Source organism: Carlito syrichta, unplaced genomic scaffold (genome assembly GCF_000164805.1).
Source record: "Carlito syrichta isolate Samal-C Ts95f unplaced genomic scaffold, Tarsius_syrichta-2.0.1 Scaffold309100, whole genome shotgun sequence".
NCBI lineage: Eukaryota > Metazoa > Chordata > Mammalia > Primates > Tarsiidae > Carlito > Carlito syrichta.
In genome coordinates, this window is record NW_007253196.1 from 730,815 (window position 1) to 742,467 (window position 11,653).

Sequence of the window (11,653 nt, forward strand, 5' to 3'; positions counted from 1 at the left end):
AACATATGGACTTTGCAGCAACTTGGATGAATTTAGAGTCAATCATACTCAGTGATCTATCACAGAAACAAAGAACAGAGTACCTTATCTTTTCACTCATGCTTGTAATCTCAGCACTTTGGGAGGCAAGGGTGAGAGAATAGCCTGAACCCGCAGGTTCAAGACCAGCCTGGGCAACATGGCAAGACCTCATCTCTACAATAAATCAAAAACTTAGCTGGGCATGGTGGTGCATGCCTGTAGTTCCAGTTACTTGGAAGGCCGAGGTGGAAGGATCGTCTGAGCCCAGCAGGTTGAGACTGAGGTGGCCATGAGCATGCCACTGTACTCCAGCCTGGGTGACAAAGTGAGACTCCCACTCAAAAAAAAAAAAACAAAAGCAAAAACAAAAAAAAGAAAGAAAAATTACTATGTTATAATATGTGGTTACATTATAACACATAACACATTTATAGCATATATAATTCATATAATACAATATAAAATTCCACCCTGAAAGTTTATATGAACCCTTTCTATAGTTTATGTCATTTTCACAATACTATTTGGACTTTATTGAAAATATAATATCCCTCCTCCCTATTCTTTTCCAAGACTTAAACCTTCTCTAATAATAACTACCCTTAGTGAATTCATTCTCTCATTTTATTTTATTTTCATTTTTGGTGTTGACTTGTCAGCTCTCACCCTTCAAGGTAAAATCTTTTCTGAAGATCTGAGTGATACAATTCTTGCAATGCAAAATATGTGATTTTAAAACAATTGAATTTCTAATGATGCTTGAATTATTTGGAGTCACTTTGCATTGATCTACTTGGGAACCAAATGTTTGCCTGGGGCACACAGAGTCCCCACATTCAACTTGGCTAAGAAAGAGACATGTATCAAGATGAAGTTCATCACCACTCAGGAAGTGTTTATTCTTGCCAAGGCTGATCTGCTTGACTCTAATCAAGCTTATAGCCATACATCTCCGTTTATAGAAGATATGGGAGATAGAGAGACAAATAAACTGACATCAAGTAGAAATAATTAGACCAATTCAGAATGTGGGAGCTTATGCAATTCCACCCACCCAGCCTCTAGGAAGAAAAAGGAGGGGGAATCATTAAGGAGATTTCAGACACATAACAATTAACTACAATGTGTGGTTAGTGATGAAAGGATAGTTTGAAAACATCAGCTATACAAGGCATTTGGGGAAATTTGCAAGGAAACTGTCTATTTCTTAGAAATGCTTGCTAAATGTTCTAGGGCTGGGTGCGGTGGCTCATGCCCGTATGTAATCCCAGCACTTTGGGAGGCTGAGGTGAGAGGATTGCCTGAGCAAACTGTTGACCACTGCAGCCTCGACCTGCTGGGCTCAGGCAATCCTTCTGCCTCAGCCTTCCAAGTAGCAGGAACTACAGGCATGCGCCACCATGCCTGGCTAATTTTTTGATTTATTGTAGAGATGAGGTCTTGCCAAGTTGCTCAGGCTGGTCTTGAACCTGTGGGCTCAGGGAATGCTCTCACCTTGGCCTCCCAGAGTGCTGGGAATATAGGCATGAGCCATCACATCCAGCCAACGGTTACATTTTAAAACCTCAACTTACAATCAGTGTGGTTCCTTCAAGTTGTTCACAATTTTAAAGCTTTCTCTTCTTAAGACAGCCTCTTCTTTTAGCCAAAATATTCCTCAACTTCTCTGTAACTTCCTTCACCTCCAAGAACTTCAGCATTTTTCAAGTTTATCTTCCCAAATCAAGACTTTAAAAAAACAAACTACCAGCCTGGGCAACATAATGAGACCCCTATCTCTACAAAAAAATCACAAAAATTAGCTAGGTGTGGTGGCCTCTGCCTGTAGTCCCAGCTATAATACTTGGCAGGGTGAGGTGGAAGGGATCGCTTGAGCCCAGGAGGTCGAGGCTGCAGTGAGCCATGATTGTGCCACTTCCCCCAAGCCTGGGCAACAGAGTGAGACCCTGACTCAAAACAACAACAACAACAAATCTCATTTTAGACCTGATATTTCTTTTACACTGACATGTGGAGGATACTCTGTAAATAGTTTGGCTGCTGATCATGGAGCGTGGGGGATACTTTTGAGGTGCAGAGATAGTTTTCCATTCTTCCCTGGCCGACTGCCACTTGGGGAAGTAGCCAGAATCCAGAACAGAGTTTCACAGTGCCAGTTTGTGCTCATCCAGGGGTCCATAACAATTGTCATCTAGCCGTAGCCAGGTTTGCTGCACTTTCAGGGAAAATACCTGTTCATAGTTAAAAAACCTGATCAGGCCGGGTACGGTGGCTCATGCCTGCAATCCCAACACTAGGAGGTGAAGGCGAGAGGATTGCCTGAGCCCAGGGGTTCGAGACCAGCCTGGGCAACATGGTGAGACCGCGCCTCTGCAATAAACCAAAAAATTAGCTGGGCATGGTGGTGTGCACCTGTAATTCCAACCACTTGGAAATCTGAGGCAGAAGGATCACCTGAGCCCAGCAGGTCAAGGCTGCCGTAGCCGTGAGCAGGCCACGGCACTCCAGCCTGGGTGACAGAGTAAGACTTCTCAAAAAAAAAAAAAAGAAAGAAAGAAAGAGATTCTCCCTCCTCAGCCTCCCAGAGTGCTGGGATTACAATGGTGCCCAGCCTGTTTCTTTTATCATTAAATAATGACTCTCTTATATCCCTAATAAAGACTTTTGCCTTATCTGTTTGTATTGCCGGGCTCAGTGGCTCAGCCTGTAATCCCGCGCCTTTGGGAGGCTGAGGTGAGTGGATTGCCTGAATCTGCGAGTTCAAGACCCGCCTGAGAAACTTGGCGAGACCTCATCTCTACAATAAATCAAAAAAATTAGCCGGGCATGGTAGCGCATGCCTGTAGTTCCAGCTACTTGGAAGGCTGAGGTGGCCGGGAGCAGCCACTGCACTCCAGTCTGGGCAACAGAGTGAGACTCCAACTCAAAAAAAAACAAAAAAACAAAATCTGTTTGTATCCATCTTGAAACACTAGCTTTCTTTAGGTATCTGCCTATTGTGACTTTTTCTACCAATTTACTTTCTCTTTTGCATCACCCTCCTCTGCAAATAGTATGTAGATGTGTCTTTTTTTTTTTAATTCTGAGAAATTCTGGTAATTTAATCCATTTACATTTATTGAAATTACTGACAAACATATTCATTTCTACTATCTTATTTTTTCTAATATTCACTTTATTGAGGGATAATTTCCATACAATAAAATAGATGTGTTATTTTTGTATTTTCTTTTTCACCCATTTTCTTTTCTCTTTTTTGCCTATATGTCACGTAATAAACCAAACCTCAAATGAGTTAATACATGTAAAGGGTTTTAAACAGAACCTGTTATAAAGTAAGTGCTAAGAAAAAAATTAGCTACTATTATAACACTTATTGTTATTTACAGATGCTTTTCTATGTCAGTCTCTTGGGTGAGTTGGAAGGACGGAGGAAGATGAATAAAACGGACTACTTTCCTCCAGCATCCTGAAATCCAGTGCTGGAGACAGAGATGTAAAATAAGGCAGGGGGAAATGATATTAGGAACAAAAAATGATGCTCAAAGACAGTAAATGACTTGTTAAGGTCTCACAACTGGTAAGCAAGAGTTTGTTTTGTTTTGTTTTGTTTTTGAGTTGGAGTCTCACTCTATCGCCCAGACTGGAGTGCAGTGGCCGCTCCCGGCCACCGCAGCTTCGACCTGCTGGGCTCCGGCGATCCTTCCGCCTCAGTCTTCCAAGTAGCCGGAATTACAGGCATGCACTACCATGCCTGGCTGATTTTTTTTTTTATTTATTGTAGAGAGGAGGTCTTGCTGCCCTGGCGGGTCTCGAACCCGCGGGCTCAGGCAATCCACTCTCCTCAGCCTCCCAAAGGTGTGGGATTACAGGCTGAGTCACCGAGCCCAGCAAGCCAGAGTTTTTAAGAATTAATCCTTGCCTTATTGCATTAAAATAAAGTTTGCATGTAAAACATTTAGCACGCAGTAAGAGTCCAGTAAATTATAGATGGAAATGACTGTGGTGGTGATGATGGTGATAAGGATGATGGTGGTGGTAATAGTGGTGATGGTGGTGATATTGGTGATTGTAATATTGAAGGCAACAGTGGGGAAGGTAGGATACCAGTGATCATGGCAATGATGGTGGTAGTGGTGATGATGCTTAGGTTGACCAACCATCTCCTAGTGTTCCAGGGGCTGTCCTATTTTTAACACTGGAAGTCCTGAATCCCCCCAACAAGCCCTCACTCAGTTCCAGGCAAATCAGGACAGTTGGTCACCTTAGTGGTGGTGATAGTGATGATGGGATGTTCCTCAGGGCCTTTGGAAACCATTTGGGGCCATTGCAGCCATTGCCTTGCTAAGTTATGGTATGGCCATGTGCTCTTTGAGCTATGGCCAGGCCATGTTTTCTTAAGCTTTGGCCCCCTTCCCTACCTTGGTGAGATGAATCTCCTCTTTCTTTCTCTCTCTTTCCATTTACCTTTTAAATAAACTATAATTTTCTAATCTAAAAAAGAAAGAAAAAGAAGCCATTTAATCCAAAACTTTCTTGATCATAGACTTTTGTGAGAGTCAAGTGAAAGTTATTTCCTTCCTTCTATCACCACAAAACTTTGCAGGTTAAGAATATCTGGTCTCCTCCAATCATTCCATTTCCCCAGATAAGAAACCTGGGAGCCTTGACTCAGAGAATCACTCCGCTTGGAAAGGTCATCTGCTAATGCTGAAGTGTGCAAGGAAGTGTCTGCCACGATTAGGTTGATGCATAAGCTCGCAGTGTTTGCTTTTGACATGGCAACACGGCAGTGTTGGGAGTTTACTGTTTGCCATTTGTCATTTGGAGTGGCAAGGCTATATTTGTGAATACGCCTTGCATTTTGCAGATTTGAAGAAAGTTAGTGCTATTTGTGGGCTAAAGAAGTTGGAGTGCCAAGTAAAAAAAAATGAACACTTACAACATACTTTGCTGTTTGAGTTTAACAGAGGAGTAAAGGCAGCGGAGGTGGCTTGAAACTTTGTGCTGTGTACAGGGAGAATGCCATCAGGGAAATCATGGCAAGAATATGGTTTTGTTGACCGGGTTTGGTGGCTCAGCCTGTAATCTCAGCACTTTGGGAGGCTGAGGTGAGTGGATTGCCTGAGCCCACAGGTTCGAGACCAGCTCAGGCAACTTGGTGAGACCTCATCTCTACAATAAATAAAAAAATTAGCCAGGCGTGATAGTGCATGCCTGTAGTTCCAGCTACTTGGAAGGCTGAGGTGGAAGGTTCACCGGAGCCCAGTGGGTCGAAGAAAGAAAAAGAAAATGGTAAGCTGGGCTCGGTGGCTCAGCCTGTAATCCTGCGCTTTGGGAGGCTGAGGTGAGTGGATTGCCTGAGCCCGCGGGTTCAAGACCCGCCTAGGCAACTTGGTGAGACCTCATCTATACAATAAATCAAAAAATCAGCCGGGCGTGGTAGCACATGCCTGTAATTCCAACTTCTCGGAAGGCTGAGGCGGAAGGATCGCCGGAGCCCAGAAGGTCGAGGTTGCAGTGGCCAGGAGCAGCCACTGCACTCTAGTCTGGGCAACAGAGTGAGATTCCAACTCAAAAAAAAAGAAAAAAAAGAAAAAAAAGAAAATGGTTTTGTCATTTCAAAGAGGGCCACTTTGACCTGAGTGATTCTCCACATTCAGGAAGACCATCGGGCTTTGATGAAGACTGATTAAACACTTTAATCCATGTTAATCCACATCAGTCAACCCGAAAATTGGCAAATGTGATGAACAGTGACCATTCAACCATCATGCGACATTCGCATTCCATGGCCAAGTGAAAAAGGCTACGAACTTAGGCATCCACCCAATACATTCTGACAACTGAGATCTGCTCTTGGTTTTACATTCTAAAAGGAAGAGAACTTTTTTTTTTTTAGTTGGACTCTCACTCTGTCACCCAAGCTGGCGTGCAGTGCACATGCTTATAGCCACCGCAGCCTCAACCTGCTAGGCTTAGGTGATCCTTCTGCCTTGACCTTCCAAGCAGCTGGAATTACAGGCATGCACCACCATGCCCAGCTAATTCTTTGATTTATTGTAGAGATGAGGTCTGGGCAAGTTGCTCAGGCTTGTCTCCAGCCCATGGGCTCAGGTAATCCTCTCAGTTTGGCCTCCCAAAGTGCTGGGATTATAGGCATGAGCCACTGTGCCCAGCCGAGAAGAGAACTTCTTAAGGCTTCATGACCTGCCTGAAAGTTTCATGCGATAAAATAAAAGATCTGGGCCGGGCTCGGTGGCTCAAGCCTATAATCCCAGCACCTTGGGAGGCTGAGGCAAAAGGATAGGCTGAGCTCGCAGGTTTGAGATCAGCCTGGGCAACATGATTAGACCTTGTCTCTACAACAAATCAAAAAATTACCTGGGTGTGGTAGCTCACATCTGTAGTTACTTGGAAAGCTGAGGCAGAAAGATCGCCTGAGCCTAGCAAGCCTAGGCTGCGGTGGCCGGGAGCATGCCACTGCACTCCAGCCTGGGCGACAGAGTGAGACTCCAACTCAAAAATAAAAAATAAAAAAAATAAAAATAAAAGACCTGTAAGACTCTGAGAAAGCAGAAAATAAAATCCAGAGGGACTGAACCTGAGCAAGAAGACAGTTTTCTAGAGACTAACCCACCCTCCCGTCTAATACAACTCACCAGGTTAAACGGAAGTTCTGGTGGATGAGGCTGAATTCACAAACTTCCGGAGCCCACAGATCTCAGAAAAAGTCATATGACCCAGGAGATAAAGTGCCCTAGTTTGCTCAGGACTGAGGGGTTTGCCCAGGATGTGAGACTTTCAGTGCTCAAACAGGGAACATTTGTATGACTGATTCTTACGTTTTCATGACTGGTCCACAGAGGTGGGTTGTGGTGGACCCTCCTCTGGGACCTCCCAGCATCCATCCTCCACTTCATCCTCTCTTATCATACCAGAATTTTCCAGCCATCAGAAGTTGGGTAACGCTGATCCCACTTCTGAGAGGGGTAGTGATGAACAATTACATCCTTGACCTGGGGGGCCACAGACAGAATTCAGGGGCTCCATGAACTCATATAGGAAAGTAATTGCATCTTTATTTTCACACAAAACTCCCACTGAAATGTATAGTTTTCTTCAACTATTAGTACAGGTAACAAACCATAGTCATATTAGCAGTACATGAGTCTTTATCACATGACATCACAGACATTCATATATATCACATGACAGTTGTTGCAGACATCTCAAAAATAAGGAAATTATTACATTTTCTGCTGAACACATGTGATCGAAGTATTTTGATCTGATGCCCCTGCAATGTTGCTGGCCTATATTGATCAACCCTGTGCCCAGCAGATGTTCAGCCATGGATGGTGATGTCTCATGCTCTCACACTGGTGACCTAGACATATTAATTACTTTCCAGGACCCCTTATCCACATGGCTTGTTAATCAGTAAGTGGAAGGAGGTGAGTCAAGGAGAGTCAAAGAGCATCTCACAGTTTAACATTCTTCTTTTGTTTTTTTTTTTTTTGAGTTGAAGTCTCACTCTGTTGCCCAGACTGGAGAACAGTGACTACTCCCGGCCACCGCAGCCTCGACCTGCTGGGCTCTGGCGATCCTTCTGCCTCAGCCTTCCAAGTAGCTGGAACTACAAGGCGCGCGCTACCACGCCCGGCTGATCTTTGATTTATTGTAGAGATGGGCTCAGGCAATCCACTCACCTCAGCCTCCCAAAGCATGGGATTACAGGCTGAGCCACCGAGCCCAGCTCAGTTTAACATTCTTATTAAAGCTAAGCAACAACTACTCTCACTGATGTGCCATTTTAAAATAAAATTAAAGGTTAGGCGCAGAGGCTCATGCCTGAAATCTCAGCACTTTGGGAGGCCAAAGTGGGAGGACTAATTGAGCCCAGGAGTTGGGAACCAGCCTGAGCAATATAGTGAGATCTCATCTCGGCAAAAAATAAAAAAAATTAGCCAGGCCTGGTGGTGTGCACCTGTAGTCCCAGTTACACAGGAGGATCACCTGAGCCCAGGAGGCTGAGGTTGCAGTGAGCCATGATCATGCCACTGCACTCCAGCCTCAACAGAGTGAGACCCCCAACTCAAATAAATAATAAGATTAAAACTTTGACTTGCCCATATCTAAAATGTATTGTCTTTTTAATAATGTGTTTTTGTATACTACTATGTCATAAGTTTGTTTGTTATTTTGATAACTGCATTTCAATAGACTGTTTCCTTAATCTTGTATAGTTTGCTCTGCTCATTTGAAAACATTCTCAGCTGGGCTCGTGGCTCTGCCTGTAATCATAGCACTTTGGGAGGCCGAAGCCAGTGGATTGCCTGAGCCCATGGTTTCAAGACCAGGCCCGGGCAACTTGGCAAGACCTCATTTCTACAATAAACAAAAAATTAGCTGGGTGTGGTGATAGGGTTTGTAGGGGAATGGGAGAGGAGGTTGTAGTTAAAACAACTCATCATATAAATTTCCCAAATGGAGCACAGAGTTGCAATGGCCCAAAAGCTAACACTGTGCTCTAACAGCATCCTGTTACTAATTGCTTTACTGCTAATATCTGCTTTCCCTGAGACTGCATCCCAAAGCTATGTGACTGATAACAGCCTGGTACTGTGAGTGTTTGCTTTCCTAAGCCTGCATTTCAGAGACAAGTGTGACTGGTTTAGTGCAGACATCTACACTCCAAAGCCATGAGAACAGTCTTCAACAGTACCGACACCTACATTTGAAGGCCAGACGATCAACAGCTCAAACTTCCAAAACCACTTCTTGGTTCCCAATCCAAAACTCCCTAAAATTGCTTCTCAAAGTCCAATGAGCCAAGACTGGGGTTTTATAAATGGCCTACAAAAGAACAAAGACCACTTTGTTTCTCTCTGTAGAGCCAACACCCCCCTTTTCTTTTCTTTGATAAACTTTTAACCACCCGTGGCTCGTCTCTTCCTTCTCAGCATACGTTACATGTAGTAGTGTGCACCAGTAGTTCTAGTTAATTGGAAGGCTGAGGCAAAAGGATCCCTGGAGCCCAGCAGGTCAATGCTGGGATGATTGTGAGTATGCATGCCACTGCACTCCAGCCTGGGCACCAAAGTGAGACTCCAACTCAAAAAAAAAAAATTCTCACCTGTTACCTAAATTTGAATTGTACCCACATCTTTAAAATAAAAAATAAATTTTAATAAATAAAATAAAACAAATTCTGAGAAGGGATCTTCAGGCCTCCCTGAAGGTAATCAGAAGCCACAGCACAGAAAACATTAAGAACCGCTGGCAGACAGCTGGGCATGGTGGCTCATGCCTATAATCCTAGCACTTTGGGAAGCAGAGGCAGGAGGATTGCCTGAGCCCAGGGGTTTGAAACCAGCCTGGGCAATTTGGCAAGACCTTGCCTCTACAATAAATTTTTTAAATAATTAACCAGCTTGGGCACACCTATGGTTCCAGCTACTAGGAAGGCTGAGGCAGACGGATAGCCCGAGCCCAGCCGGTAGAGGCTGCGGTGGCCATGAGCATGCCACTGCATTCCAGCCTGGGGGACAGAGTGAGACTCTGACTCAAAAAAAGATTAAAAAAAGAAGAACCACTTTTCCGGACCTGGCCAAGGAGGAGGCACCGTCATAGGAGTTGACATCTGCCACAAGGACCAAAAGTTTCGGTGCAAAGAGTCCAAGAGCCAGGACATCTACCTGAGGCTGCTGGTCAAGCTGTACAGGTTTCTGGTTCTGGAGAACCAACTCCACATTCAACTAGGTTGTGCTGAAGAGATTGTTTATGGATCACAGCAACCTGCCACTTTTGTCCCATTCCCAGATGATCTGGAAGATGAAACCTTCCTGGCCAGGAAAACAAGATGGCAGTGGTGGAGGGACCTTAACAGATGACGTGTGGGTTCAAGAGGTGCCCAAACTGAAGGTATGTGCACTGCGTGTGAGCAGCTGGGCCCGCAGCCACATCCTCCAGGCAGGGCGCAAGATCCTCACCTTCGACCAGCTGACCCCGGACTCCCCCAAGGGCCATGGCACCATCCTGCTCTCTAGTCCTCAGAAGGTCCAGGATGTATATAGGCATTTTGGGAAGGTCCCAGGAACCCTGCACAGCCACACCAAACCCTACGTCCACTCCAAGAGCCAGAAGTTCAGGCATGCAGAAGTTGGTGGGCCAACTGCAGCTACAAAAACTAACCCTGGATCCTGTCCTCTTATTAAAAAGATTTTAGATGCCCTCATTAAAAAGATTTTGGACGAAGAAGAAGAAGGAGAAGGAGAAGGAGAAGGAGAAGGAGAAGGAGAAGGAGAAGGAGAAGAAGAAGAAGAAGAAGAAGAAGAAGAAGAAGAAGAAGAACCACCGCTGATTTTCTCCATCTTCCCAGCTTGTTTTATTTTTATTACTTTTATTTTATTATTTGCTATTTTATTTCTGTTTTGTTTATTTTTGTAGTATTTCTCACCTTTTAATATACTTTATATTCTGTATTTTAAAATCATCTGTTCATCGCCACTAAAAAATGAAATCTATGAGGACATGAAATTTGGTCTGTTTTGTTCACTGCCATACTCTCTAGGATGTAGAAAAAATGCCTACTATGTGTCAGCATTTAAGAAGGACCTGTTGAAAGAATGAACAAGTGAACATGTATAACATACATAATAGCTCTCCTGGATGTATTGTGAGGAGGAGTTGGAGACTGACAAAACACTGTGAGGTTTTATAATTCTAAATATTCTTTAATAGGCCAGGCGTGGTAGCCCACACCTATAATCCCAACAGAGAATCCTCCAGGCAGGAGAATCCTTTGAGTACAGGAGCTCAAGACCAGCCTGGGCAACATAGAAAGACCTTGTCTCAAGAAAGGAAGAAAGAAAGAAAAAGGAAGGAAGGAAGGAAGGAAGGAAGGAAGGAAGGAAGGAAGAAAGGAAGGAAAGAAGGAAAGAAGGAAGGAAGGAAGGAAGGAAAATATATTTTAAAATATTCATTAAGACAGGCATGGTAGCTTATACTTGTAATCCCAGCACTTTGGAAGGCCTGAGCCCAAGGGTTCGAGATCAACCTGGACAACTTGGCAAGACCTCATTCTACAATTAAAATTTAGGAAATTAGCTGGGCATGGTGGCACATGCCTATAGTTCCAGCTACTTAGGCAGAAGGATCATCTGAGCCCAACTGGTTGAGTCTGTGGTGGACATGATCATGCCACTGCACGCCAGTTTGGGGGACAGAGTAAGACTCTGATTTCTAAAAAATAATAATTCCTTAAGACCTCAGAATTACCTGAGAATTTAACAAGACAAGTTATACAAAGAGCTTATCACCATGCCTGACACTAAGTGACTCAGTAAATAGTAACAATTATTATGTAGCGTGGTGTTTGTTATAAGTCTGTAGATTTAGTCATAAAGTCCTGAATTTAAAATTAAGGAAAAAAATAAAGCCAACATCAGAGAAGTCAGACTAGGGATGTGACAAGAAATTGGGCTCTTGGAGACACTGTCAAGCAACTTGATCAAGTCTCATCTTGTTGCTGGGTGGAGTGTGGTATGATACTCTGTGAGTTCTTTGACCTGCCACAGAAAGGAATTTCAGAGTGATCCATTATAATTTTTTTTTTTTTTTTTTTTTG

General features: G+C 43.8%; 1 protein-coding gene across 1 annotated transcript in view; it reads left to right on the forward strand.

Annotated features, from left to right (window-relative positions):
- The window catches only part of LOC103269197 (ribosomal protein L18-like), a 25,558-nt gene that overhangs the window by 7,053 nt on the left and 6,852 nt on the right, over nt 1-11,653 (forward strand). Inside the window, 2 exon segments of the mRNA XM_021716955.1 lie at nt 9,640-9,761; nt 9,763-10,189. Of these exon segments, the coding sequence (XP_021572630.1) occupies nt 9,640-9,761; nt 9,763-10,189 (549 nt within the window).